The 27,993-nt window shown below is 37.9% G+C and overlaps 1 protein-coding gene and 1 long non-coding RNA gene across 7 annotated transcripts in view; one reads left to right on the top strand and one right to left on the bottom strand.

Annotated features, from left to right (window-relative positions):
• The window catches only part of LOC306990934, a 45,338-nt gene extending 44,031 nt beyond the window's left edge, over nt 1–1,307 (top strand). For 4 of the 6 annotated variants that reach the window (XR_013795982.1, XR_013795983.1, XR_013795984.1 and 1 more), the window contains exon 5: nt 1,176–1,307. This is a non-coding gene — a long non-coding RNA (uncharacterized lncRNA). The remainder of the gene's footprint in view (nt 1–1,175) is intronic. The other 2 variants (XR_013795986.1, XR_013795987.1) reach the window with 2 other exon arrangements.
• Nucleotides 4–27,993, bottom strand: mdfi (MyoD family inhibitor). Its single transcript, XM_079598282.1, has 5 exons — nt 27,430–27,993; nt 26,673–26,813; nt 14,944–15,084; nt 1,598–1,864; nt 4–1,470 (listed from the first exon to the last, which is right to left on the bottom strand). Exons 2-5 carry the CDS (start codon nt 26,773–26,775, stop codon nt 1,217–1,219), a joined length of 765 nt encoding a protein of 254 aa, XP_079454408.1. The 5' UTR covers nt 26,776–26,813; nt 27,430–27,993; the 3' UTR covers nt 4–1,216.

Genomic DNA, 27,993 nt, shown 5'->3' with positions numbered 1-27,993 from the left:
ACATCAAATTTGACAGGGATAGATTTATTTTATCCTGTTCTTTTATTCCATTGTTGTACACTCTTGTCCAGTTAAACATCCTTTCTACCTCCAGTTATTGCAAGCAACAATAGAAACTTGTCCTTAAAATGTAAACGATTCAAATCAATGTATTAAATTGCTTTCTGTAAGATGATTATGTACTGTTTATGGTATGAATTATGCTGATTCTCAAGACTAGATCACCTCCTGCTTTAGATTTCTTTTCTTTTTTTGAAAGGATAAAATAATGCTGCTATAATGCTAGGCATTTACTACATCGAAACAAATAGGTAGATACGTAAAACTAACATTTAAATTCACACAACTGATTTAAATGGAAAGTTTTGGAATTACAAGACAGACATTTCACATTGAAAAGAAGAAAAAAAACGGAGCAATTCACAATGGTTTACAGTATAATATTCCAGTATGCAAGAAGATTGATTGATGAAGTGAAAATGCAAGAAAGAGTGAGGATAAAAACATCACAGGACCAAATGTAGAGACGGACAAGATTCTCTTCACGTTTATATACAATCTATGATACAACTGTAGAATGGCAGCATATATTAAATACACACATCTTTCTCCCGCTCGCATACATCTATGAGTTTCACACTCACATTTTATGGCTTTTGTAATCCTCAGAGGACTACACCAGTGTACTACAGTAAGTGTGCGTACTGAGAGATGATATTTAGGATTACCTTAAAAAAAATAGCGGTAGTGTAAGTGATCTTTGGATACGTCTTCCATGAGAACTCAACGTCGGAATGTTTTTAGGAGACGCCATTGTTTTCTAAAAACAGATCTGAGTTGCAATTCAAGCTCTTTTATGGTGTGCATTATTGTGGAATTCTTAAACCACTGGATTGTGCTTTTTTTTTTTAAGTTTGGCACTAAAACGATTTCAAATAAGTAACAAACACTGACATTTACAAATGTTTTTTGGACCTTTCTCAGTGGCCTCATAAGTCTTCTGGATGTATTTGTGTTCAGCATCATGCCAATATAGACTCAACAAAACATTTGAAACAGAAAGAGTTCATAGCAAGACAGTTCAAAAGAAAGCTACTAGACTGTAACTCACAACTCCAACTAGGTTTGCGGCCACTCCAGATCATTGAAGTCTTTCTTTGCCTGTTTCTTCTCAGGTCTCCAAACAGTGAAAGAGGCAGCGCCCCCTATGGGAGTCTCAGGAGGAAAAGCACAGGCCGCAGCATTCCATGCAGATCTCCAGACAGTCTGCAGACTCGCAGCACGCGTCGATGATGCCACAGTCCATGTCACAGGGCAGGTCGCAGTCGCCACACTCCTCTGAAGCGCAACAGCAGCAGAAGCACGAGTCGTCTGATGCGCAGGAGCCGCAAGTGGCGCAGTCCAGCACGATGTTGCACAGTGTGAGGAACTCGCAGAACAGACAGGCCAGGATGCAGTGGACACAGCAATCTGGACGCAGCAAAGAAAGTTAGTCACAACAAAAAACTCGCTGGCTAGTGATGCTTATCTGTGTCACTCAAACTTCCTGCAAGTGAAAGAAATGTGTACAAACAATCACGGCTTATGACTGCCTCACCATCCTGAGCCTCTGTGGGGATCTGGGAGCTGTTGGATTTGGAGCTGCCTTTGCTCCTCTGACTGTTGATGGATGGGTTCGACTGCAGCTTCTTGGGGTTTTTATGGGCTGAGGATGAAGATGAGGAGGACGAGGAGGTGGCTCGTGAATAGGTTCCGTTTCTGACCCCGTTGCTGTGTGGCTTGCTGTCTCTCCTCAGCAGCGCCGCCGATTCGGTCGAGCTAGCTAGCGAGGGGTGTATGGGTGTAGACCGTGCCTGAGGTTGATCTGAGAGAGAGAGAGAGAAACAAAACGGTGAGCAGTTTTATATCAGCTTTTCTGCGGCTGTGTAATTATTCTCCTTCTGCTGCCTGAGGACGTGTAGAAGAAAAGCAGCAGCTGCATATTTGTGGCCAGTAAACTTAGTTAGCATCTTGTTTCTTATAATGGAATTTAGCCTTTTCCTGATGTGGACCAATCAACTTGACACTACAGATTTTTTTCGTAATTAGCTCTTAATCCTAAATCTAACATATTACCCCCTACGCCATGTCCTAAAACAGACATTACTCCAGTCTTCAGTGTCACGTGATCCTTCAGAAATCATTCGAATATGCTGATTTTGTGCTCATGAAACATTTTTTATTATCAAGGTTGAAAACAATTCTGCTGCTTAACATTTTTGTGGAAATTGTGCTAAAAAAAAAATCAGGATTCGGATGAATAGAAAGTTAGAACAACTTCTATTTCTATTGTGACATTATAAATATCTTTACTGTCACATTTGATCATTTTAATGCATCTGCTAAATAAAAGTATTAATTTATTTTAAAAAAATCTTACTGACCCCAAACTTGAATGATAGTGTACATGTCAATGTTTCTTAATTTGTGTTTTTTACAGTAACTTTAACAGTATTTATTTATTATTTAAAATATAAATATTTCATATTTACCTGCATATATTTTACTAAAATACTATTATTATACAATATTATATATTGGTATTTGAGTGAATCATTTTTAAAGAAAAAAAATTATATTAAGTTTGAACAGATTCATAGAAGTGAATGATACCAACTTTTTTGCTGCTGAAGTTTAAATCAGAGAATATTAAAAACATCTGTCATACTTGTTAGATTCCAAAACTAGTCTAATGAGTCTTTAGGAAACTTAATGAGCATATAAGCATATATTAAAATCACAATGTTGCTCAATTTTATAAACACAAACAAAACCAGTGAATTCCATTTATTACCCAGCCCTAGTTTTGTCAACTGGTCACTCCCAGAAGGAAACAAAGGGCAAGATCGACTGAGATTTACACCTAAGTGGGGTTTGTTTCTGGGAACTAGCGTTCAGCATTCAGTAGGGACAAGGGTCCTGACGGGAAGAGCACATGTGTTTACAATATCCGCTTGGTGCTTGCTGGTCTGCAGTAAGCATTGGATCTAGACTGTTTATATGACTAGACACAATGATATGGCTCATATTTGAGATTCACCGTCTTAGTTATTACTCTATTATGTTCATCATCAGTCTCTTCTATAGTTTGTTTACTCATAATGTTTCCTTTCATTTTCGGTTGTGTATCATTTCAGTCTGATGGCTTTCCCCCTTAACAGCTTCAAAGAACCAAGAAGAAAAAGTCCACAGCAAACAGACAAGCAAACAAACAAAGAAACAGAAATGAATAAACTGAGATCAAGAGACCAGAATGGATTTGCATATCATTGCTTCAGAGTTGTAGGAAGAGTACACAACGGAACAAATAAACAACATGAGATCACCGCTATGCTTCGTTTCCCACAGAGAGCAAATGACAAGACAACATACACAAATCAAGCAACGGAGCAGAAGTTGCAGGAAACATTTCAGTGTGCCTTGAAAATGAAAAATAAATAAAAAACAGACGTCTAGGGGTTCAAATAGAAGAGATTTATAAAACAGGATAGCTTTAATATAACAAATGCAATACTCAGGTTCTAACAGTAAAGAGTCTAAACCTAAAGAGTCAAGATGCTAGCTAGCAGCCAAACCTGTGCACTTCATATCATCTGAAATGTGCAGCGACTTGTGTTCCAAAGCACACATAATGTCAAGCATGTACCCATTTGGAAAAGTGCACACATTTGGATTTGTGCTGAATAACAGAGGTAATTGATCCCAAGTTTATTTGTGTAGCGCATTTCCCGCACGCTGGTAGTTTAAAATACCACGTTTATAGTGTTTATAACAATTTGGTTTCATTTACCAGTATATTATATTATTTCTAAATGTAATAATTAAATGTGACTTATATGCACAATGTGACTTGTGTGTTTTTTTCCTCTAAATGAATGCATTTCGACCCGATGTGACAGTATAGTCATGTGCGACTTATTTTCCAGAACATACTGTCTAAGCTTTCTGACTTCAGCCACTCTCTCGAAATTGAATGTCTCGTCTGATTAAAAAGAAAAGCTTTGTTTCAGGCACAGGCACTGATTAAACAAATGCTCAATTAAGCTCTTGAATCTGGGCACTGTATAGTGGACAACTGTTTGAAAAGTGAACCGCAATCCACGCAGCCTGCCATCAAAAACAAAAGAGCGCGTACAACGATACGCCGCGGTGCAGCCAGATCAGGGTAATGAAAACAAAAGGAGAGGCATATCAGCTAAGTTATGACTAACGTTATGATTAAAACGTCAGTCTTTTTTTGAGCTGGGTGTGAGGATGAGGCCAATCGTTTGGCGTTCTGAAGTTCAGACACCGTCTCCCTGTGAGTTTACAGCCTACAAATGTTCTAGTGTTCCTCCACAAACTGCTCGTGGAGTTGACTTTGGCAAGCGGTCCACAGCACTTCGTATATTTTACTCTTGAGCACCGCAAAAGACTAATTATTCTGGAAGAAAGAAAAACTATGTGAAATGTAGACCTTCAGAGCCAAAGAAAATAAACCCCCAAAACAGAGAAAGGCAAAATGGACCTTTTACGTGAAATGTTTTGTTATATTTTTTTTCTGTGAAGGATGATTGTATTTAATCCCATCCTTTTGCTGCAATAAACATTTTCTTGACTTTAACGCATGTTTCAGGTCATGTGAGAAATGAGAAAAAGAAAAGAGCGAGAGTTCATATGAAGAGGTCTGGTGCCCATGTGGAGGCATGTGGACTCTGTATAGTCCAGGAAAAACATACACAAACACACCTCGTTCTATTCACAGAGTCTGACGCTCGAAGGTCTAGAAGACAGAACTGGCAATCAGCTACATTAGATAATGGCTGAGCGGACACATGCCCACAGTGTGCTGGTGTTGGAGCCTGGCCGAGCAAATACGCTCTGATTGGATATTTTGCCGTTTCAAACTTTACTCCAGATGTTCAGTTTGTTGTTAAGGGAAAAAAAAGATAACTTTATATGAAGTGCATTAAAAGTCAGAGTCTATGAAAAGACTAAAAGCCAGTTCCTTCTTTCCATCGGGTAAACATCATCACCCTTGTGTCCATATGTTCGGTGTTAGATTGGCGGGGTGTTTATAATGAACTTCCACCCCCATTGTTTGTCAGGCATTAATGTGTATGATCTTGAGTTTGCCAGCTCTTGTTGGAGGATCAGCGCTTTAGAAACCGCTACAGTTCGCCCTGGATTTACATCTGACATTTTGAAGCTGTGATGTGTGATTCTTTATGAGAATCTAATTTCAATGAGATTTTTAAACCAAAAAAAAAATTACTTAATACTTCTATTCAGAAAGGGTGCATTAAATTGATCAAAAGTGACAATAAAGACATTTGTAATCTCACAAAAGATGGAAATTCTATTTGTTTACCAAAGAATCCTGTAACTATATATATATATATATATATATATATATATATATATATATATATATATATTAAGCAGAAAACAGTTTTCAACATTGATAATAATAAGAATATTTATTGTGCACCATATCAGCATAATATTAGAATTCTGAATGAACATGTGACACTGATGCTGAAAATTCAGCTTTGCCATCACATGAATAAATTACATTTTAAAATAGACCATTAGTTAAAATAGTTATTTTAAATTGTTTTACTGTATTTTTCAACGAAATGCTGCCTTGTTGAACATAAGAGACTTCTTTCAGAAATATTAAAAACTCTTACCGAACCCAAACTTTTGAACGCTAGTGTATGAATTTATGTCCACTAATACATAATGTGTTTACTAGGAACCACAAGGCCATGTCTTTAAACACAGAATCACAGCTGTGCTTACGATTACGGTACAGAGATTACGGTACACAAATTTGTATACTCCTAATATTGTGTCCAATTATCAAAATATTATTAACCAAATAGTACTTTGGTTTAAAATAATAGTAATATAGCACAGTTCAAAAAACATTTGCACTTTATTTTCTGAATCAGGGTACAATGGCCTTGTAGTTCCACTTAGTAGTTTTCAATAAATAGCTGGATATTGTTGTAGGACTGTCTACAAAGTAAAATAAGTTGCACTAAAACTCAAAATGATTTTATCCTCACAAAACAAAGACAGTGTTAAGTGTCGGAATGTGAAGCACTTGAAAGCTACTGTATGAAATGAAAGTCTGACTCTTTTGTAAGGGTAAGACGGTATCTTTCAATGAGAAGATGAACAATATAACTTGTTAGAAAATAACAGAATGGCTTTTCAAATCCAGCTAATTAAAAAGTAAACATTTTCGAGAAAGGTTCAAACTTAAGTCTTGACATAAAGAAGTGGCTTCCCAGAAACACATTGTTTTCACTTGTGACTCATCCAAACTTACATTTAAAGGGTCTATTTCAAGGTTAAATAGAAGCATTAGTAGCTCTCAGAACAGCACTGTATTGTACACTGCTTGAGTTACGCCCACAGTATTTCAAACTTTTTTGACCCAAATAAAAGTGCACACGCGGTTAAAGGGTGTAAACATATTCAAAGACCACAGGGCCTAGGTTGGGGGGTGGGGGCTGGAATAGGGGTTGGTGGTCAGGAATTGAATCCATAAGAACAGGGGGCATATTTGTGTTTTCCTGTGCTGCAGTTTTTGAATCAGGGATGTTACTTTCTTTGTGTGCATTTGTGTTTAGAGCAGTAAACAGGCAGCGTCAGCCGGTCTCCTGGGCATCTGCCAGAAAGACAAAAATTTCTACAGAAACCAGACGTTTCTCTGCTGAGAATCAGTGGGCAAAACTACGACATGTTTTGTCCTCTAGCATCCAAAATAAAGTGCATAATCATGCACACACACATGTGACATACTCACGAACATTTCAAAGCTGACATAATTCTTAATCATACTGACGGAAGTTTGTGTGTAAAAAGCATATAAGTTGTTGCTAGGTTGTGAGTAAATCGATACAAAAAAATACATACATTTTTTATCATTTATCATGTATCCAAAAATCACATAACACCGTAAAAAAGGGAGAGATGGGCAGAGCAAGTGTCAAGAAGTAAATGTGAGTGTGAAGCTGATGACAAATAACAGGAAGTAAATCAAAGGGGAAACAATTCTTTAGAAGAAGCAGCTTACTGAATGTCTTCTGCTGCTAAATTCATTTTTTATTTGTGTATTACACTGCAGTCTGACATCATCTGTTGGTGTGAACAGAGACAAGGGGTGAATCATATATAATTTTTTAAATAAAATATACTTCTTTCTTTAAATATAAATTTATGCTATTTAAATACTTATTTAAAATATAACATTTAAAATGTAAACATTTAAAATTGATTTTCTATTAATCTACTGCACAAAGGAAATATAAGTGTTATTCCTTTCCTAAAGCCTGCACACACCAAGCCGACGCCGACTAACTAGCACTGATGAAAGCCGACTGTGTTGTCGCCTCGCGTCGGGGTAAAAAGCTGCACTTGAACACACCGAGAGAACTACAGCCGACTGTCAGCTAGAATGCGCGTTCTGCGCCTGCGAGTAAATGTGACAACTGTCTATTTCTGCAGATATATTCGTCATGCAAAAAGGGAAACCGACACTGCAGGCTGCAGATACACAAACCGTAAACAAAGCAATGCGTGCTTACCGTTTTGAATATCAATCCTGCTACACACTTTCTTTATTTCACTCTGCTCATGTTGATATTGAAATATTCACCAAGGAACATTCAGGTAAGATACCGTGTTTTGACTTGTTTGCTCACTGTTTTGCTATTATTATCGTGCACTGACTCGTTCAGTAAGCTAAACAGCCAATCAGAGTTCCCTCTTCCACCGAAGGGCCGACGCCGATTCAACATGTCAAATCGGCCGAAACAAAGCCGCCGAGGACCAATTTCAGCTGACGGTGCGGAACACACTGAAAAAACTTAGTCGGCCGACGCACAAAAACTGCCCCATGGCCGACCGCCGGCTTGGTGTGTTCCAGGCTTAAAACAACTTAAATGAATCCAAAATCATCCATATAGCACATGGACCAACAGCTCTTAGCATCACCTATTCTGTCCTCGTCTAAAACAAGTTAGTCCTGAGATGTCACGTTTTTTAGGGGTCTAGATTAGAATCATCCAGGACCCATTTCATCTGAACACAAGCCTCTCAGGGCCCCTAAGAGACCCCCAGACATCAGCTGCATTATCTCATTTTAAATTCCCTGCCCAGGGCCCCAGGCTTCCCGTAACACCTCATTTAAAGTCCCTCATTCCCCTAAACAGCTGTGAGTAACACCACCTTCTGTTTAAAATCCACAGAAGCCAATGAGTCAGCAATTTCTCATTAATACAAAATGAAAACACAAACACATGAAATCTCCAAGAGCAACAAACTATTAAACGCATACATGATGATCTTTTCTTAGAAATGTTCAGCTGAAGACAGAACAAATGTGTAGGACAGATGGTGCAAATGAAAGCACCATATCTTCACACCAGTTACATGTAGATGGAAATCCCCTACTTTCTAAACAAGAATGTCTAAGCTGAAAATGTGGCAAGGGATAAATGATACGGCTCTTTGAGAAGCAGAGCCAGATTTTACAGGGTGGCATCAAAAAAAAAAAGCACACAGTAGGTTCACACGAGAGACCAAGTAGTCTTTAATCCCGTTCTGCCTGAGCTCATTTCAATGACAATCTCCAGCGATGAAGACTCTAATCAGAGAATTTTAAAGCTGTAATTTAAGCCAGCATTTCCCCCTCTTCCTTTAAGACGTTTATTTCCCCTGATGCCAGCGCCTCTGAACTCTGATAATAGATGATGCGATGAGTGAGACAGGAACTGAGCTTTAAGTCCTGCTGAAGCTGAAAAAAGCACTGAAAAGGCCAGAACGGGACTGAGAGAGGTGGGATGCAATGAGACTATTCTCTGACCAAATTCAATTCTTATCAAGCCATCTCTTCATCTCAGAAGCTGTTTTCCCTGACTTTACAGTACATGGCCAGTTGCCTTTAACTACATTGTTTTTTTTGCATTTTATTAGTGAAATCATCCAGACAGACAGACAGATAGACAGACAGACAGACGGGATCAGGGAAAATCCACGAAAAACTCGAACTCCCAATTTGCAAACATGCAAATGTTGGAAATATTCTAGATAAGTATTAACCTTTTTATGCCAAAAAACAGAGAGTTGTGTGAGTGTGCATTTTTTAAAATGCAACCAACAAATGGTTTTGTAAAATCAGTCTACACAAGTTCACATGTTAATGAAATCTGATGTAATAATATAATACGTATTTGGCTCTCTGTCCGGGGGAGGGCTCCGAGCTCGGCCCGACCCCAGAGTACCCCCCCTATGAATGTATAGATCATAGGTATCTATGAGCAGACCCGCCGAGTGTGAGGTGATGCTGAGAAATTTGTCATGAGACAGGAGGTAAAGAAGACTTTATTTATATTGGCTTTTCTTGCGCTGATTGGATGATTACCTGAACATGCTCCTCCCAAACTTTGTTACATAAAACTTCATATGGCATCAACACAGACTCTGCTAGAGGACCTTAACCTGAACCCATGTTCTCACTCTCTTTTTTCACTTCTCACTCACACTAGACACAGGTCCAAAGTAGGAAAGTGAATTTAACAGCCCTTTCTGCACACTCACAGCCTGTCAAAGGCATTCAGTCTAGACACGCTTGCAACATCCATGACATCATCGTCCTGAGCTGGAGCATTTGGACCTGGTTGAATCTTCACACTTCTGCTTTCAACAAAAGTCACTGATTTCTGCTTGTCAGCAAAAAATTTCACTTGCTACATCACTGTCGAGAAGCAGAAATTTTAGATGTATGAAAAAAAAAAAAAAATCAGTAACCGCCAGCCTCAAAGCACACATGGATCCATAAAGGATTGCACAATCCTTTTTAAACCTGATGATGCAATAGTGTTTAACATTTTACGAGTCCCGAATAGGCACATCTCACGGGTCCATCTGCAAATAAAACCAGACGCGCCAAGGGAGACACGTTTGCAGGGAAAAAGTTGGGATGGAGCTGTACATTTTGTCCGTTCTGTTATGCAATCGTAATGCTGCCATTTTTATGGGCATTTTAAAAAATGTGCAGAGGAAGAACAGCCAAGAAATGCAGGATGCATAATCTTCTTTTTATGTTTTCTTCTTACTGACGCGGAACGCTGGGTCTTCACAGGGTCTCTTAAACGCTCTGGCCAAGCATTTACATGAATCAGCCTGTAGAGAGTCTCCATTGCACTCCGGCCAGCTCATTACTGGGAACTTTTAGACAGGTAATGTTGTTCCGTCACACTAAATCTCACACTAAAGGGGTGACAGATTTGTGAAAGTGGGCTAACATGAGCTACACTTTCAGTACCATTGCCATGAGAAGTCAACATCCAAACATGGTCGATGTAAACGCATGGTTTAAATTGAAGACAATTCAATTTACCGGAACATAATTAATTGTTGCTAGACTGTGAATAGCCAATGAGATCATGTTACAAGCCTTTCCGCTCTTAAAGTCTCCCAAAGAATTCCAGTCACTGCAACCAATTTTGTTTTTAGTCTGTGCCTTTCCTGCGACATAGCGTCTAGCTGGTTGCATGCTCAGATGTGCTGTAAGGGTCTTTAGGAGGAGGTGAAGGTGAGAGGAAATGGCAGCAGAGCCCGTGTGCAGCCGCCCCAGCACAATTATTCCTGTAAATAAGCAGCAGTAGGTGTCTGGAATGTGTCAGCCCACGGGCTCGGACTGGACAACCAGAGCACGACCTCACCTACCGCGCACACACAGTGAGGGCCTGTCCTTAGCATACTTTCTCTCAGTAAGTTTCTCATAACCTGTGACTGTGTGCAAACACACGGACGGCTGTGACAGTCTCGTAGGGGTCCTGCACGGATCTATTTATTCTATCATGGAATAACACTTATGGGAAGTCACTGTCAGTTTTTTTTCCAGCTATAACTGGTAAAAGTACCAGTAAGATGAGGCTAAGTTAGGGCTTTCATGACGTCTTCTAAAGAAGCTTGTATTAAGCCATCCATGGAAATAGAATAGAATGAGGCATTTATATAGCGCTTTCATATGAACTACTGTATACCCAAAGCACTTTACAATCATATCAGGGGGTCTCTCCTCAACCACCACCAGTAGACAAATAGACAAAATGTTCATACTGCGTCCTATCACACATTTGAGTTTAAATGCAAATGTGAAATATTGGTTTTGGTAAAAAGAAATAAATTTTATTTGCAATGGACGCATTAAATTGATCAAAAGTGACAGAAAATACAATGTTTAAAAAATATATAAATATTTCAAATAAATGCTGTTCTTCTGATCAAATAAAATTAGTCTTAAAAATTTTTAAATCACAGTTTCCACAAAAGTATTAATCAGCACCAAATCCACATATTAGAATGATTTGATTTCTAAAGGATCATGTATCAGACTGGAGTAATCCAAAATATTTTAAATTGAAATATGAAAGATCAAATAAATGCATCCTTGGTGAGCACTAGTAGAGACCTTTAAAAAAAAATCTTACCAAGCCCAAACATTTAATCGGTAGGCTATCCATGTAAGCAACAAAATGAAATTTAACACCTCTTTTTCATTCTTCTTCTTCTTCTTTACTTTAAAACAAAACAATATACAGTAACAGTGACCACAGATCAACAAGTACATTCCAACATTAATTATAGACACGTTATCATTAAAAAAAAAATTATTAATGAAATTCATGTTGGCCTGCCATGGATTTGTAAAAACTATACGTGAAATCCTTGTAACTATATACTAAATAAAAGGGGATCAATGTCAGATAAAATATATCCATTTCACTTCTGACCAGTAGGTAATATATTGCAGTGAAAGAAAACCAAATATTACTTTATGCCACTCTTACACTGTCGGCAGTTTATCAGAGATCCATTTAAGAAAAATGCTTTTTCAACACCTCTTAAGAACTAATTCTTCTTCATCTTGACTTGTTTTGGGACATGTTCTGCAATGCATTTTTGCACCATCCATGTTTGATCAGTCTTACATCAGAACTGAGTATATGTTATAGTGTTGGGCGATATGCTCCATTTTCATATCGTCCTATCGTCAGCCTGTGAGATCGGCGATACACGATATTATCGTGAGGGGGCGGGGCTTACTTATTTGATTATTAACTTGCTTTTTTACTTATTAATTTGCTTGTTTTATTACTTCGTTTTATATATGAGAATATTTTTCTATTTTGCTGGTAAAGGTGGAGTGTTTATTAATAGGCTAAATCAGGTTATTTCCCGGTATAGTGAGATAAAAAAAAGATCAAATCATTTTTGTATCTGACTCAGAGTATTTCAAAATGTCAGCGGGAGATTTACGGACACACATCCTCTCATGGCGTTACTGATGCAGCATTCTGACTGTAGGCTATTTCTGCATGAGATTAGAACACGTTTTAATAATTTCTTGGATCAGGAAAGATCGGAGTTTGGGATTATGTCCTCCTACCAGTGCTCTCTGTCTGGATGCACTTCACATGCGCTCTTCAATAAGCGCAACGAACGCGGGTTAATGTGTTTTAAATGCCGGGAAAAATCAGAGTTAAGGGCAAACAGAGTCGATCGGTTTATACTAAAACTTCTGACTTGACTCCGATAAAGGAAAACAGTTGATGCGTTTATATGACCACATGGATTGTCAGTTTATTCAGCATAATCAGGTTAAGTAGCCTATGTGCTTGTAAACGCGCTCATTCGCTGGCATCTGTCAACGCCACATTCTCCTCTCAGAGACGACGATTGATATAACGGTATAGCAATCTTAATTTACTGCCTTAATATTTCTCTTGTGGACCTACATTAATGACAGTGAAAAATTTAGAAGAATATTTATTGTTAAACAAGTGTTTAAAGAGTTGTGCTGTGTTCGTGATCTAAAGACATATTATTAGGTCGCCGGCTATTTTAGCGATATTATTATTATTATTAATATTTTGTAATTGTATTGTTTTTAGTGTTATTAATGTCATTAAATGTTTTTTTAACTAACACATGTGTAACCATAATGTGCTATGGAAACAATAGGCCTACTGACGAACAACAATGCCGTTTTCATCTTGGATCTCTATAAGAATGATGCGTCTGTTAAAACAAGCACTTGTGACAATTTGTGAATGGATCACCTTGCAATTCAATTTTAATGTGGATGTAGTTTTTTGTGTGTCTGTTTAAAAAAAATAAAAAATCTTGGAGTCATCATACGCGCGTGATGGTGATGTCGCAAGTGTTAGGCAATGAGGTGATGTCGTTAAATTTAGGCAAGGCAAATTAATTGTAGTTCCTAATATTAATTTAATAACAATACTATTTTTATAATAATAATAATAATAAAAATAATTTAATACATAAATAAGAAAATGAGCCCATTATCGTATTGATATCGTCAAAGGCATCTGCCATCGGCAATATCACTGACTATCGTCGATACACGATACTATCGTCTATCGGCACAACCCTAATATGTTATAGCTAAATCTCCGCTGGTCACACATTTCTACCATTGTATGGTATATACGGGTATATAACACTCAGTCCTATATACTTCAAATAAATTGACATCATACAAATTCAAAAGCCCATGTTTAATGTGAAAAGTAGGCTGAAAGACCATGTAACACAATCACCAATATATGCTTTGGACAGCAGTAAGAAAGCGGGCGTTGACTGCCAAAAGCACAGTGCTATAATTCACCTGGCACTGTTGCCAAGGCAACATCACAACAATAGCAGCTACCTCCAAAAATATCAAATCTCAGTTGTTAAATAAAGCAAGTATGGGCCATTTCACGCACCTCTTAACCAACTTCAACTGACACAAGGAGAGCCTCTGCCATTGTCCTGCCAAAGTGAATCTATGTCCGGGTTCTTACAGCAATATTTGTTAAACCCTGCATTTTTTTGTACTGTACTGTTTTAGAAATGCATTTAATACACTGAGCTGTAGATAAACACAAACACAGCTGAGTGTGTGAATAGTCAGTGTGCTCATTATGTGTATGTAGTTATTTCAGGTTATGGGTGGATACGCTGTCCCAGAGGGGACTGGTGGTGAGTCAATGGCAGGATATATCCACAATCTATCCCTTAGTCAGAGGACTTAGTCACAGCCTACTGACTAGTACACACCCAGTCTACATCTACACACACTCAGAGACACACTACGGACTCATCACCGGTACAGATTTTATGATCAGTCAGGGTCACAGCCCTAAGGTTTGTGTACTTACACTGACATATTGTGCCGAGGCTCTCATATAGGTAATTTTCTTCTTATTTTCTTTTTTTAAATCTTTTTTCTTAAGACAAAACTTAAGAAGAATTCAAATTCTTGAAAGGAATCTTTTTAAAAATCATTGTAATCATTGTCAGGATAACCTTGACTTAAATCTCCAAAGTTAAGAATAAGCAAAGAAAGTGTGCATGATTATTATGATTCTTACGATAATCTGTAGGCAGCACAAAAAAAACATTTGAAGTGATTTTAATTGAGTTGATCAACGAGTCTTCGTCAAGAACCGCTCTACAATCAGATGTAATTTTCTTCTAAAGAAAAAAATAAAACTATGTTAAGAAATTATTTCAGAAATTCATAAGAACTTTTCAATAATTGTTACGAACTTCTTTGAGTTTTTTTAACTTCTTTCTTAAGACTTTCTTCATTTGGCCCCTGTTCCAATTCCCTACATAATTTCCTGTCCTATTAAAACTGCAATACAAACACATTTCACTGACAACCCCAAGTTCACTAAATTCTTTTAAACAGAGACCTTACCATCTCAGTCCCTCTAGCCAGTGACACCAGTCCTAGTTTCATAATTTCATCTGTTTCCATAACGTATATACCAAGCAAAAACAAACTGTGAAGGGCTGCTGGGTAATGTAGTCCAATTGTTTCATGCTTACATATTATGCTCTTGCCAGGAGTGCTGGTGAGGTCTGGTTGGGACAGGCTGTTGTTGTTGTTGCCATTCTCCACATCTCCTGTCTTTTCCATGGGTGGAGTGTTTGAATTCTGTGCTGTCTGCTCACCGGTTTCATTCCCTTCTGAGGCCAAAAAACACAAACACGGAGGAGAGAGAATGAATATAAAAGTTACACAGATTACACAAAGCATTGCTTTCAGATTCATTTATAAAATGTCTTGATGCAACACCAGTACAATATGGAAGCTCAGTTTGTGTTTACATTTGCATCAGCTATTTTGCTAGATCATCAGTTGGTGTGCTGTGCTCACGTATCTGTAAAAGCGCATTCATGCGGTCAGCAGCATGTGTTTGTGTGTGTGTGTTTTATAAGTTAGCGCTGGAGCCAAGTGGTCTTATTATGTGGCCTGGTAATTATACAGGACTGTCTGAGGAGGCTAGAGCAGCATGACATCAAAGAGGGTCAGGACTGGGTCTTAGTGAGGAGAAGCGCTGTGTTTAGCTGTGTTGAGTACAACTGAGCTCTGCTCCTTCTTGGCCTCTGTCCCATACCTACCCAAATGGAAGCCAGCTGGGCTTCACTGGCTGTCTGATAAACACACAGCATCTCTTGTGGAACATCAGTCCATTGCCTGTTTATTTCCTTTAGTGACTCTTTGCCTTTTATCTTGGCAGACTCCAGTTTCTACCTTTTTTGTGTGATTGTGTTGATGGAATTTTATTTATTTTTTCCTTATCTTGTAATTTTGTGGACAAGAGGATCGCTTTTTAGAGAAATGACCTTGGCAGGGATGAGTCTAGATGGCATATAAGTTGATTAGTCATTCAATGAATGACTATTCTATTAGCCAGTCTGCATGGTAAAACCCTCTCAGAAAAGTTACATCTTTTTTATCTCCATAGCAGGTACAGCATTCAAATGGACGTCTTTAAACAATGCATTGTAAATGCACTTTGAGAAACATCTGTCCAGAATCAGGTGAATCCAAATCCAACCAAATTAGACCAATTAGTTGTTCAGGCACTGGACTATTAGACCACAAACTAGTCGATTTTCCCAAAAAATATATGTAGTTTTTGAAACTACAATAAAGGTTCCCTAGACCTTAGTGAGAAAGAGAGCCAGAATGAGAAAGAAATAAAAGAGAGTTTGAGTGACATGAATATTGACCTATCAGCATCAGATCTATCTGCTGACAGCATCGTAACCAGATGGCCTTATTTATTTTCTCTACTAAACTCATTCACCTCTGAGCAGGCAAACTAAGACGACTCATGAGGGGCTTACCCCCCACCCCCCATTTCCTTAACCAAAACTCCAACAACAGACAAATTGTCAGGGTCTGAGCTCATAGCTCACAGAAACGTCAACATTCTCTCCTTCTCAACGACAAATAAAAGTGTTTGCAACACTTCATGCTAGCAGCAGAAATATCCCCTGATACTTTGCCTACTGAGGTCTGAAAGCATCCTGTGGTGCTGTGCAGACCCCAAGGCCTTATATCCTGTATGTGTTGTGTGGTAATAATGGAGCTGGAATTGGTAAGTTCACATCTGGAAGCAGCTGCTGACGGAGCAGAAAAACTCACAATAACAGCAGCAAAAGTCGCAAAAATTAACCTCTAACCACAGCAGAGAATGTGTGAGCCTAAAAAGACTTTGAGAAAAACACATCTTAAATACATATCTAATGACTTATCTCATGCTCACTTTAAAATTTAAGTCAATATATCAGTGGGTTTCGTGTTCGCTGCTTAGGCTACTCATAACATAGCAACAAAGCTAAAGTTTTATATATAATATATGAATATATTTGACCTTTGATTAAAAGTAGCCTACATTTACCTGTTGATGCCTTCACAAGCACCCATAAAAGCAGTTGAGTTGTGTTTGATTTGAGTCAGGTGCGACGCTCGAAAGGGACAAAATATACTGTATTTTTGTAATTCGGCTAGGTGGCATTAATGTCACAGAAAATACATGCTTCAGGGTAGGAAAAATGCCTTTTATTTCTAAATTATGAAAACATTTGAGGTAAAAATCATACTAACATTATAAGGGCACACCAGGAAACATTATAAAATAATGAAATAATCCAGTTCATGACCCCCTTAAACGGTACGTCGCATCGGCTGAGGACACGCATCTAAATCTGAGACGACAAATAAGAAACACCATGGCAGGTGTCAATTTAAATGTATGCCAGAAGTGCTTTTTTAGTGAGTTAAAAATAAGCATAAAATAATCAGTATTAGAAGCCTATTATAAGTCAAATATAATTAGAATAAATGTAAGAAGCTATAATAAAAAAATATAAGTAGGCTATTCTTTAAAAATATGTTGAAATAATGCAAACTGATGACTTTAGCAAACACATAGTCATAGACTACGATTAACAGCCTCAGATAGTTACAGTAGGTCAACTTATCTTTTCGTTAACATTAAATTTCCTTATGGAGAAAACAAACCACTATGAAAATAGTTTCAGTTATCACGTTTTTCCACTTGATTTAGTCTATTTAGTTTTGTATCAAATACAGTGTGACTTTCGTGATCGAGATCTGGCAGCAGCAGCACATTTTCCCTCTTGGGCGAGCAATCCGCGGACAGCTTACCCTGTGCATTAAATCACCCATATGCCAGCAAACCAATGCGAACGCGGGACAATGATGACGATACATAACAACAGAATGTACGCGCTAAAGCTGCTGTGAATCAGCTTACCCGGAACTATCAGTGAGTGGCAGATTTGACGAAAAGTACTGTCGTTTGGCACATAAATATATGACGGAGAGTTACATACATATAATTACCTACATTTTATCATGTAAGTTTTATAGTACACTTCAAACAAGGGACTTTATAGTAATTTATAGTGTTAATGTTAATTAGCAAGTCCACAAATGGCTTGTGAGCATTTGCAGCTTACATGGACCGCACGCCACTGCAATATAATTACAGAAAGGTGATCAAAAGGGTGACAAGAGTGTTCTTGTATGAGGAAGAAGAGGTTTACTTTGCGATATCGAAGATTAAAAAAAATATAGATATTTAAATAAAAATAAATAATAAATTAAAAATAAATAAACTTGTTTGAGTTCTGAGGGAGAAAAAAAAAGAGACCACAGAGTAATAAGAAAGTCTACCATATAGTTCAGCAGTTTAGCATTATACACAAATATTTGGCCATTGAATGCTGTGATTAACCAATCAGAATCAAAGTATTCCAGAAAGCTGTGTTATAATACACATTCAGTTTATTAGAGGAAAGCATTACAGAGACATAGAAAGAGAAAAATGAGAGGGTGAAACCTGCAGGGTTCAGAGAGTTTATAAGCTGTTGTGGGTGAGTGTGAGAGCAGAGCTGGGGCTGTGGACAGACAGGGATCACGTTTATGAACCATTTTAGCTTTAAAACACAGACCACTGAAGCCTGCCTCGGTAATGCTGCTGAACAGAAGTCTGCCTTTATACCTCTGTGGCACTAAAGCGTGCGTCAGCTACTTTTGTTCTCCCATTGCAGTGGATCACTGAGCATTAGCAACTGGAACCCAGCCGTTATCAAAGGCAGAGCTTTAATTCCTCATCATAATCAAGCCGTACAGCAGGCAGGGGACATTCACAGTGCAGGCATCATAGTTTCAGCTAAACCTTCCACATTATGTGGCTGAAGCAATGACGAATTTCATGAACCTGCTCTTAATGATCTCAGCAATCATGCCACGTTTGCAAAAGCCTTTCTGAATCAGATCTCTGGGTTAACAATCTAGTGCTTTAGACATGCGAGTTGTTTTAAGCTGGCCAAGTACATACAAAAAAAATTAAATATGCAAAATGTAATGAGTTATGGTGTGTGTATATAGGACATTACTTACGTGTGTGGACCCTAGAGGCAGAAAATGTGTGGAAATTTTACTTGACTTGTAAACAGGGCTCATGCATTTCCCAGTAAACAACACAAGAACATAGGAATAAAAATATAGTATGTGAGTAATGGTCATAAAGACTCTTTATGGCAATAAAGGCATTGCGCTACATGTAATGTTTGCTGTTGTGTGTGTGTGTGTGGGGGGGCACCTACATTTTATAGCACTTTTCCCACGACAACAGGAATGAGGTGTCTTGTGGTAAAGACTGCTTGGAAAATGTACATCAGCATCCTTGGTACAATCTCAGTTAAGTTTTACAGCGATATTCTGTATTACACTGTCACATGTGATTATTTCTTAAATGAATAGTTCACTGAAAATTAAAACAGTTTCCTCTGAATAATAAACTGGGACAGAATGTTTTTACAATCCAAAAAAAGGGCATTCTTCACCTTTAATGTTCTGGGTGTGTATAACACCCTCCGGTTAACAGGCCAAGACACTCATACACGGGTGATTCTGAGTCACTCTCTCTGCCTCAAAGCTCTTCATCTCCCTCTGTGTCTCTCTTTTTCTCAATCTCTTTCTCTCCTTTCTGTGGTGTTGCCTTATTTACTCCTGAGATCTGGGAACGCACACTGAGACTTTCTATAATCTTCGAGCAGTCAGGTATGAGGCCTGGTATTAGAGACTGAGCAGCCATGTGGCTTTACAGGGACACTTTGAAATACTCTCAGCCCTCAAACCCCAACCTTCTTTATTTTGTGGCAGAGTTGCTCTGTCCTCAGCAACCCCTACTAATGCTCTTTCAGAAGAAAGAGACAAAAGAGAAAGAGAGAGAGAGAGACTGACAAGAGACTTAGAGATATTTCACACCCCCATGCGTCTCAGTGGAATAGCTGAACTGAAGAGACATGCTTGAATTAGAACTTTCTCCAACTCTGAGATCCAGAACTTCTCCTTTGACTCGACGAGACCTCCCCAAACAGTGATGACTGTAAATTCAGTTTTTAATAGAATACAAGAGATTACACCATTTGAAAAGTACTTTCTCTTGTACTCCAGTGAAAACATTCCTTTCAATCTAGAAATAATTTGCAGAGTCGAAGTGTAAAACTCGCAACTTCACTATACAGTGTATGCCTGGAGAAAAATATATTAGCGTAACTTGACAAAGAAAATTGTTAAATATCAGGCAATCTCAGAGGCGGGCCTGGAGGAGCAGGCACCGGCCACTTGTGTTGGGAGTTAATTACTTGTCATTACCCTGACTAATTAAAACCATCACTCTTTAAAATCCACCGAGGGTGATATTATGCTAGCACAGGGCAAGGATGGGAAAAACAAGGGAGAGAGGTAAAAGAAAAAAAAAGAACAGCTGAAATGAAAGGCATAAAAATGAGGTCGATTTTATGCAGCTGTAGGCTAATATTATCATCGGCTTCAGGTTTGGCAGACAGGGTCCGCTGTAGCTCTGCAGGCATCTGGAACAATGTGCTGGCCACAGGGCACAGAGAACAGAGGGATACAGATTTGGGAATTGGAGGGCTACAGAATCAAATTACGCTGCAGGCTGCGTTCCTCAAATTCACAACTGGTGTACTTGAGATCACTTTGAGAAAAGAAGGTGCTAAACACCAGATTTAATGTTAAAATGCAAAAATAGAAGGCAAAAACCCAAGTGATAAAGGACAGATTCCTAATGTGTTGTGTCATGTCTGCATAATAACTGAGAATGCTCTCTCTAAAATCCTTATGCAACATGTGAAATGTAACAGTACATGCTGGGAGCTGCTATAGGTTATATAAAGTGGGAGTTGTGCTTTCATAAGACCTATTTGGAAATATCAACAATTGTGAGCTGAAGTTAACGTCTGTCATTTTATTGAGTAAGTGTGTAGTATGTGTTCAGAAATGTCTGTACACAGGGCTCAAGACCGCAACTAAACTGTAACATTTTGCAAACATTTTTCTTGCCAGTTTGTTAGAGGTCACACTGATGCAAATTTAAAATATTACTGTAGTATTTATTTTAGCTGGAATGTTCAATAATTATATTACATTTTTTTTGTAATTATTTTATTTGAGCAGAAATGTATAATTATTATGATTATAATATTATATTGGTTTATACTATACAAATGTGCATTTCTATGGGACAAGACATACAATATTTGTAAACTTAAACCAATATATATGTGCAATATTATTAATCATACAACTACTATTATCGGTTTTTGTCTCTAATTTGTGCTGGTGGTGGTGCTACCATTTTCACCAGTGCCAGCCCTATGTTAGTCTGGAGCCCTGGGATGACTAGATCAGCACTCTCTCTATATTATATTCTTTTGCTGTTCAACTATCTGAAAGTGTGCACCAAACATGTTATATTACATCTTTATGGTTGGTCTTTGCCAGGCCTTCGAATCAATTACCCTCAGCCATATGGTATGCTGCTCCCAGAAACAAAAACTCAATGACTGTTGCATATTTATTCACATTTATCTGTACCTTACTTAACGCACTGCAATTGTACTGAGTGCTACAGGAAACAGGTGGTGCCACTTAGTGGAGCATCTCAGATGGATTACAGCAGAGCACCTCATTTAAAGCCCACATTCATGCTCCCCTGTTACACATTTGTGAGCCCATCATGACTTTGACACAATTTTTATAGCAATGACCCCTCAGGGATGTAATTAGGGGAGCAAAAAGAAAATAATTAAGGAAATGTCTGTGGCTGATCCTCTGAAGAGACATGCTGATAACTACGGTAACGTCTTCACTAAGCTTGGCTCTGAAACAATAGAGTCTAATCTGGGCTTGTAAACTGGCCAAGAGTAAAAACACACGCTTGGGGGAAAAAGCTTCAAAGAACTGTTTTGGAATTTATCCAAATTCACAGATTATTTAGCAAGTACAATAGAGGAGGGGGAAAAACACAGTAAGCTCATTAAAAAAGAAAATGTCTGGTATTTAACAGGCTTTAGGGAGGATTTAACAGCACTATATCTCGTGCTTGAAAGTTTTGTGAGGAGATAGAGCAGTGTGAAGAAAGTGGGGGGTCTGTATCTCGGTTTCAGGGCTTGGCATCTCCGTGCGTGACATTCCATGTCTCCTGGTTCTCTTTAACATAAAAACATTCACTTTTGCACAGTCACGCACCTCTGCTGGCTCCAAAGAAGCAACAGGAAGTTTCAAACACACTGGTGAATGGCCAACAGCTGCCTCATAGGTCAGCATTGATCTGCACTTGCACTCTCTCTCTCACTCTCTCATTTGAACCCTCTCAGTCCAAAAATCCAAATGTCCTTGAGCAATGCTTGCTAATTTGCCATTTTAACAGTAAGATTTATGACTGAAGTGAAAGCTGCAGGAATCCCCCCACATGAGAATCACGACAGCAACTTAAAACCATCAGGCCAGGCATCAAAGACAGACCCCACAACGAACAAACATTATGAAATCTCCTCCATCTTTCTCACAAAAAGTGATATCTGCCCCAGACATGTCAGGAGAAGCCAGAATATACATCTTGAAAAGCCAGCTGAGCATTTGCAAATAATTATGTAGCGTGAATATCAAGTCATTTGAACAATAGTGCTCAAGTGTGTCAGAATACAGGCTACGTCATGAGTGGACCATAGATTACTGCTGTCACTTGGCAATATAATTTACAATAGAGAGTTTTACTGGACTGTTTCAGGAAGAATAAATCAAATGGAAATTTATAAACGCCTTTCTTTTTGAAGATGCACCAAAGATATCCCAGTTTTTCATGGGGTTATGAACTTGTTAGGATCCAATCATAATAAACAAGGAGAAGCACCAAATACATTATACAGTTAAAAAATATATAAGGATGTTGTGACAAATTCATGTTGTACTTCATAATTGTTTTATTAAAAAAAGAAAAAAAAAGAAAAAAAACTAACATTTCAAATATTACATTTAAGGAATCCAAATGGTGGGTTATATAAACCTATGCTTTAGTTAAATAGTTTTATATTTTATGTTTTCATCCTCAAAATGGTATTTTAATAAGATATTTCACTTTGTTCATACAATACATGGTTGACCTTGTTCATAAGGTAAACTGTGGCTCACTCACAAGTGACAAGTACATGTGTGATGATGCCAAACAAGAATTTTCTTAAGAAATAAAAAGAGAACATTCTTAAAGGGATAGTTCACCAAAAATTATGTCATTAATTATTTACCCTCCTGTTGTTCCAAACTCGTAACACTCGTTCATCTACTAAACACAAATGAAGATATTTTAATAAAGAGATTTCTGTCTCTCCATTGATAGTCCATGCAACTACCATTTTGATGCTTCAAAAAGTTAATAAAGAGATCATAAAACTTAATCATATGAAGTTTAGAACAAATTTTCAGAAGAGACACGAACGCTTTATATGAGGAACAGATTGAATTTAGGCTTTTGTTCACATAAACATTCATCAACTCACACATTAGTTGTGGTAAACATAAGCTCAAGCATGTTCACTTGATGTGAGAGAACCAATGAGGTTCATTCTCATGTGTAACGCAGCACATTTGAACTTCGTCAAGAACCAATGAGGCTTGTTCTCACATATGGACTAAACTGCTCGATTCATACAGATTACGTATGGATCTCTTTATTAACTTTTTGAAGCGTTAAAGTACTAGTTAAACTCACTGAGATTACATTTAAAATATCTTCATTTCTGTTTTAAAGATGAACGAAAGTCTTAGAGGTTTGAAACAACATGAAGGGGAGTCATTTACATTTTTTGGGTAAACTAACTCTTTAAGAAATGCTAATAAAAACTGTCCTTCAGTCTACGTAATGTGTATTAATTTAGAAATCGAAATAATTGATCAATTTAGTAATTCTTTGATCGAATGAACCATAACGTTTTTAGAAAGTTGATTATTATTAACATTATAAAGACCAGTATGTTGTCTATAAGGACGCTAAAGATTGCACAATTTATTTATGTAAAGAGGAAAATCCCCCCTAAAATCCCTTTAATTTGAACATAATGCAAAAACACGATGCATAGATATCATAGAAATGTGTTGCCCTCTCTGCAGTCTCCCAACATTTATGAAGCTCTCTTATATTTGCATTTCATGTAAAAACTGTTACAGGATTCATAAATCTTAAAAACAAACAGAGATCTCTGTCATAGCTGTCAAATCATAACTCAATTCAAGCATGAGCAGAGATGTTGGCAGTTCCTCAAGGATCAAATTACACAAAAAAGGCCTTTAGCCTTAATTCTTGCTGAACTGAAGTGAAAAAAAAATCAAGATTTTCGAAATAGCAAATCCTTCTGTGTATCTAGCGAAAACAGCTTTAGTCATGCACTCTGGAGAGCAGGGAGTTAGTGTGGATGGTTCATCTCCTACAGTGAGTCAGGCCTGTACACAGAACTATGGCACTAAAGCTGAAGAAGGCCAGTCAATGCAGGCAGTGTTCAGCCTCGGACGGGCGCCATATCCGTAACCAGGCGGCCTCATACAAGCTTGTGTTTTCAAAGAGTTCTCTAGACTATGAGTGCAGATCCTGTTGGGCTTCGAGGTTAAAAAAAATAAATAAATAATAAATAAAACCATCGCAATATCATCATTATTTAAAATGTTAACGTTTAAATTTAGACTAATGCAAACACCAGGATGAACAACTTAAGCTAATGCCTAAACGCAGCAAGATGAGAATCCTCACAGTCTAAATGAGTTTGCTTCATGTTGAGGCACAATCCTCAAATGTTTAGGAACAATTCAGAGTTAAATGTAATTTGAGGTTATTGGGCAGATGGCATATATGCCTGGTAGCCTAATTTTACCATGGTGTATTGGCTGTGTAGTCACACAGGAATCAACACGCTCGCTGGTTTTTGCAGCACTGTTATGCAAACGAACGATTGGGCCAGGACTTGCCCTCAGCCACAGTAAATACAAGGCCTCCGCCTGCAGATCTGATTCCTGCAGTTTGCAGAGGTGGTGTGCTCAAAGCCACTTGTTGTTCGCACACATGCCTGTATCAATACATATGTTCACCGGACGGACATAGACCAAAAATGGACACACACAGGCCACGCATATTCTGCAGTGCCCTTTGTATAGAGCACCATGACTAATCTGGAACTTTGACCCCTCGTTAGTAGGACCGTCCCGAAGATCTGAAAAACATTTCCAAGTGGCCCATTCCTCCTCTGGAATTCAAACCCTCAATGCCCTACTGACAAACCAAAGCTTGCAAAAGCTTCCACTAGCGAAGCACAAAAACACTCTACTCATATTAGCTCTGTTCTAAACCTAGAGAGTGACCTCGCGGTCTACTGCCTAAATAGGCCGTACCTGAAATGGACGGGAATTTCAATACAGCCAATGCAAGTGGAACGTTTTGAATTATTGTAAATTATTTTTTTGTATATTTTTAATATACTCGCATATATTATTTATATCATACATTACCATACCAAAATTTGGGGTCAGATTTTTTTTTAAATTAATACTTTCATTCAGCAAGGCTACATTAAATTGATCAAAAATGACTACAAATTTTTATAATGTTACAAACTATTTCTATTTCAAATAAATACTGTTCTTTTAAACTTTCTATTCATTAAAGAATCCTGAAAAATAAGTATCACAGTTTCCACAAAAATATGAAGTAGTTTTCAACTGTTTTCAACACTATCAATAAGAAATGTTCAAAATCAGCATATTAGAATGAATTCTGAAGGATCATGTGACATTAAAGCCTGCAGTAATGGCTGCTAAAGATTCAGATTGGTGATCACAGAAATTAATTTAGGAATTAATTAAAATCATTTGTATTTTACAATATTACTGTATTTACTGTATTTTTTTATAAAATAAATACAGCTTTGGTGAGCATAAGAGACTTCTTTCAAAAGAAAAAAAGAAAAGAAATCTAAATCTTGAAAAAAAATCAACCAGATTTGAACAGTAACGTACAGTATAAATTCCTCAAATTTTTTCCACCATTTTGGAATTTTGGCTGCATGAGACTTAAGAGTTCAGAAAACTATAAACATCCTGACCCAAGTATATTTGCATCTCATTTTAGGATCGTCAACACACTGCATTGTACAGAAATCAGCATAGAAAGGACCCGATACAGCAAAGGATCAGATGAGAAGCAGACGACCGCCTCCTAATTTTGAATGTCTGACAGATACCAAAGACAGATTGTATGTCCTGATACAGTAACAAATAAACTGTAGCTTTTTCTCTGAGCTCAAAGCAATGCATTCTGGGATTGTCTTCTCCATAAAGGATACATAAGATGCTGCCTTGTAATTTAGTTTAAAAAAGGTATCCTCAGGCAGTATAATTAAGCTACATAACTTTCAAAACTGTCGGAACCGTACCTACGATGCCATAAAATGCTGCCTAGAGGAAGCTCACTAGCTTTTTTTTTGCATGTGATCGAATGGCAACGATCCACTTATTAAAGTCAACATGAATGAAATGGCTTCTCAAACTAGTAAAAATGTAGGGCGGGATTTGATTTTGTCCATCGGGAATTAATTGGTTGTGGTTTGCTACTGCTGTGATCTCATGTGAGTGACAGGTTATTCCACCTTCACGCCTAGAAAACATCATCAGAGAAGAGAAGTCGTCGCAAGATGGAGGGGACGTTATTTTGATTAAAGATTAGAAGGGCATTTTTAAATAATGATGTGCACAGATAAAGTATTAATAATAAATACTGTAATATTAGATACAAAAAATAATTGTAATTTTGATTTCAAGTAACTTTAACAATTATATAAGTTATATCCAGACTCCAGAGACCTGCTGGCTGTGTCTATTGTACCTGGGCATGGGTCGGTGAGAGTTTCCTGGGGCCGGCTGTCCGGTTGGGCTCCATCTGAATGTTCGGGCGGGCTGGCACTGTGGCTGTGGTCCTCCTTGGACATCTGTTCTGGAGCCAGGTGCCAGGCGACTAGAAATTACCCTGCAAAAGAAACACAGAAGAAAACAAGGCTCACGCCTGCGAACACACAACTGTCCTTGTTCCCACTATCACTTTTCCCTCCTATTGTTCGGCTCATGTCAGTGGGCCAAAGTATTTAAAAACACCAGCGGCTTGGGAAATAATGCTTGGCAGAAGAAGAATGGCACAATCAAGCACATGGTATGAAACGATATGATTCGCCAATATACAAAAAAACAAAGAAATAAAAGAGTCCGAGAAATAAACAATTTTGATGCTCATACCATGGCATTCCTGTGGTGAACATGCTATTTCACGAGTTTCTTTAATTAAAATGTCATGTGCTGAATGAATAGCCTACTTGTTTAACTTCTTAAATTAAGGTCATGTAATAAGACATGGTAAAGTTACTTCGTGACTACTAAAAACTCCACTAATATGAATAATGATAATAATCTTGAAAGAATCACGACTCACGAGGAGCACAAATAACTGTTGGTTTTCATGCTGTGGTTTGTCTGTGGCGAGTCTCTGCACGCTCCTGCTAAAACTCACTCAAACCTGTTGAACGTGTCCACAGTCCACTTTATAGACAAAACTGATGAATATGCAAAGCAAAACAGTCCAAATGTCTTACCTGCGATGGTCACTCGGTAAAAGTGTGGTTTCAGTGATGCATCTTTCCTACTGCTCGCGCAAAACAAACTTTCAAGAGTCCCGTTTCGCGGGGGAAAGTATTTTCTTTCTCTTCATGTATCTCTCTCTCTCTCTCTTCAAGTTTTTAAGTTGCTTTATTATTTACATTAAAGTTGACACTCGTTATTCCTCATTTGTTAATCTCGACCGTTATCTCCAGCGTTGAATAAATGAAGAAAGTTATCTTCGTCTTCAAACTCTTCCAGAGCCAAGAAAGTTGACAGAAAACATAGTGGAGTCTTATTTTTTTTCACTGTACTAAAGGAAGACCAGAAATAAACTGCTACGAAATGTTTTTTCCTCTCAAATCCTGCAAATGTCCAGTAATGATGAAAGTTGTTGAGGGCTCTCTTTAGTGTTTTCACCTCGCGCGCTGTCGCTCAGACTCTCGTGCAGCAGCAGCCGCAGTCGCGCACTCAGCTCGAGTCGAGACTGTTCGACAGGAAATGACATTGAGGGCTGATTACTCCCTCCAGGCAAGATGCCTGTACTCTACAATTACACT

This window comes from Phoxinus phoxinus (genome assembly GCF_949152265.1).
Source record: "Phoxinus phoxinus genome assembly, chromosome: 22".
Lineage (NCBI taxonomy): Eukaryota > Metazoa > Chordata > Actinopteri > Cypriniformes > Leuciscidae > Phoxinus > Phoxinus phoxinus.
The sequence above is the reverse complement of the archived record's forward strand: the minus strand, read 5'-3'. Positions and strand labels throughout refer to the sequence as shown.